Genomic DNA, 3,548 nt, shown 5'->3' with positions numbered 1-3,548 from the left:
CCTTTTCAACATCTTTTTGAATGATTTTTTATCTTTTGTCACCAGCGATATATGCAATTATGCTGACGATAACACGATTTATGTTATAGGAAACTCTGAGGAAAATATTTTGTACGAGCTTGAAAATGAGATGAGAACTGTCTCAACATGGTTTAGGTTAAACTGCTTACAACTGAATGAAAGGAAGTGTCATTTTATGTTTTTCGGTAGCAACACACAATGTTTTCTACAAGTTAATATCAATGGAACAGCTGTGCAATGCTCTTCGGAGGAAAAACTTCTTGGTATTACAATAGATAATATGTTGACTTTTAGCAAACACGTTAAAGATTTGTGCAAGAAAGCAAGCAATAAATTAAATGCTCTTGTTAGATTATCACCGTATATGGATCCACAAAAATTATATCTCATATTAAATTCTTTTATTTTATCTCAGTTTGGTTACTGTCCTTTACTTTGGATGTTTTGTAACCGTACTACTAACAATTCCATCAATAGAATCCATAGTAGAGCCCTTTGTGTAATAACTAATGATTATAGCTCTTCATTTCAAGACCTATTGGATAAAACTGGAACTGTTAGTGTACATCACCGTAATTTGATTATTTTATTAAAGGAATTATATAAAGTCAAAAATAATACCAATCCTGATATTATGTCCGAAGTATTTATTCTTAACAAAAATAGGTACTCGAATCGTATTAATTCAGAGTTTTTTCGAGGTAGAGCACAAACTGTAAAATATGGCTTGGAAACTGTAACCTTCAGAGGACCGCAGCTATGGGCAACTCTACCAAAATCTATTCAAGAAGCGCCATGCATTTCAACGTTTGTAAGTTGTCTAAAAAAATGGAAAGGCTTAACTTGTCAGTGTCGTCTTTGTAGATTGTATATTCACAATTTAGGATACATATAGAAATAAGATCACCTTTTGAGGTTAAATTCTTTTTAGTTTATTCATTATTTTTAATTTATATTTGTTAGTTACATGAAGTCGATTTTAATTAGTCAGTTTTTTTAAATATGACTATTTTTATTGTATTTTCGACAATAAATAATGTGAAATAAAAATTGTCAAAAATACCATATGTGTTTAAATTCAGTTACTTTAGTTCTACAACCAATTTTTACATTCTGTTTAAAGTATCTAACAGCCAAATATTTAACAAATTTTTCACTTTATGTAAATGGATATTTTAAATACTACTTTAAAAAAATCCAATTCCTAATTCAATTTGCTATGTAATTTGAATTACAGAAACGAACGAAAAGATTGAAGATAGACCATGATGAAGTTCCTCGGAAGTTCATCTTGCAAAATGAAGATCAAGAAGGACTTACGAAGACGTTTATCAATAAATGTATTGGTATGTATATAGCGAGCTCAGCAATGTCTGTGAAACTTATTGTTAAATATTAAACACACCAAATTTTAAGAAACTGCTGGAAATAAGAATAGTAAAAAGAAGAAAATAAAATAAGAAAATGGGATAGAAAATTCTATTATAAACGGTTTCATTTCACGAAGTTTTAAATCGCCATTAATAACTTAGTTGAAAATTTGCTTGAGACCTGTTCTTAACGTGGTTTTATTTTCTATACTTCAGCCTAATTGTTCTTATAAACAAAAAGAATCCAAACTCGTAACGCACGTTATTATGAAGTCAATGGTTTATATTTTCAAGTTTTGGTGTGTTTGCTGAAAAAACGTTTTATAAAGGCGAGTTTTTGTTAGAGTATCCTGGCGAGTTTATTACGAGTGACGAAGGGAAAAAAAGACAAAAAAGTTACGACAAATCACTGGGTTCTTTCCTGTTTTTCTATAACAAACATTGGTAAGCGCTTGTAGAATTTATTTCTTCTTGTATACAAGTGAAATTTGCTAAGGATATTATTATAACAACATTTTTTATTACTTAGTATTGATGTAACGCATGCTTTTCGACTTGGCAAATACGTCAAGGATAGTCCAGTAGCATTTTCAAATTGCAAAATGCGAGCGCTTACCGTCAATAGCAAGGTCCACTTTTGTTTATTTGTACTTGCGGATCAAATATCACCTGGGACAGAACTCAGATATTCGTATGGTGATGTGAATTTACCTTGGAGATGTGTATGACTTTTCAAATATTTTACAGCCTAGTAACGTTCTGTCAAAACAAAGTTATGCCTAAGACAAAATCTTCTGCTTTTCAAACAACCTTACCATCTTTATTTTCTTCTTAGGACAAAAGAACTAGAAATCCCTATGTCCTGCCTTTGAAAGCTTTGAATGTAAGTTTTTAACAAAGACTTATAATTTAAGAAACAAATTACATTTAGATACTTAGCTTGAAGAATGAGAAACAGTCTATTGACGTTTTAACCACACTGAAAGGTTCTTCTAATATAAAAGATGTCACACCGTTTCACATTAATTTGCCAGCAAATTTTTCTGAAAAAATAGCAGAGGGAGCGTTTGCTACAATTTTTAAACATTTCTGTAATGACAAAATAAAAGCGGTGAAAGTGTTTAAGCAGCATATCGCCAGGAGAAAATCACACAAAGTAGTAGAATCCTTAAGTAAATTAAAACTCAAAAATATTGTTTGCTTCTACGGGTCTTCACTTAAGCCTTCAGCCTTAGTTTTTGGAATACTGCCAGTTGGACTTGAGTGGAGAAGTTGTCCAGAACGCGGCTCAAATGGTATCAATTCTGAATGAAAACGAGCAGTTTGTATTTGCACAAAGACTAGGTATAGTTAAAAAAGCAACATCAGGGTTGAAAGCTTTGCACGATCAGGGTATTGTTCATAAGGATTTTAAACCTTCGAATCTTTTAATTTGCGGAACAGCAGATCGTGTGGTAGTAAAGGTAGCAGATTTTGACGACATGTACGATATTAAAGGCACTATCACTTCCACGCTGACAAATATGAATCAAGGTCTCTTTGGCATGACTTTAGCGTATACTGCTGCCGAGATTTGCCTGCAACAAGTAAGAACCGTGTCTCTCGCCACAGACGTATATTCATGGGCAATTGCCGTATTTGAGTTATTTGCTGATGTAACATCTCCGTGGAGCAGCGCATTATCTATAGTAAGCGACGGCCTCATTGTTGAAGCTTTGAAGAAAGGAATGAGACCACACGTAGAAGATTTACAACAGTTGTATGCTAAAAATAAATGCAATTTTATATTACCCATAATTTCGTCGGCATGGCACACTGACCAGCATAAAAGACCAACGATTTCGCAGGTATTTAAAACATTTTTGTTTACCGAAGTTTGTAACAAAATTAATGAATTTTTAGTTCGTTCTGTTGTAAAAAAATATAACTTAAAGCATATTATTATTATTATTATTATTATTATTATTATTATTATTATTATTATTATTATTATTATTATTATTATTAACAATTTCTTTTACATTGACGTGTAAAAAAACATAAAAAATTCTAGCTTCTCGGGAAAAGTCGCTAATTAATTAAAGTCAATGAAGAAGGCAATTAATTTAGTTAATTTGACTTCCTTGCTTTGCATACCATCATCCTGAAATAAAGGAT

General features: G+C 31.6%; 1 protein-coding gene across 1 annotated transcript; it reads left to right on the top strand.

Moving 5' to 3' along the window:
- Nucleotides 1–2,683: 2,683 nt before the first annotated feature.
- On the top strand, nt 2,684–3,308 carry LOC130629566 (receptor-interacting serine/threonine-protein kinase 1-like). Its single transcript, XM_057442824.1, has 2 exons — nt 2,684–3,238; nt 3,294–3,308. Exons 1-2 carry the CDS (start codon nt 2,684–2,686, stop codon nt 3,306–3,308), a joined length of 570 nt encoding a protein of 189 aa, XP_057298807.1.
- Nucleotides 3,309–3,548: the final 240 nt, after the last annotated feature.

This window comes from Hydractinia symbiolongicarpus, chromosome 1, assembly GCF_029227915.1.
Source record: "Hydractinia symbiolongicarpus strain clone_291-10 chromosome 1, HSymV2.1, whole genome shotgun sequence".
Lineage (NCBI taxonomy): Eukaryota > Metazoa > Cnidaria > Hydrozoa > Anthoathecata > Hydractiniidae > Hydractinia > Hydractinia symbiolongicarpus.
The sequence above is the reverse complement of the archived record's forward strand: the minus strand, read 5'-3'. Positions and strand labels throughout refer to the sequence as shown.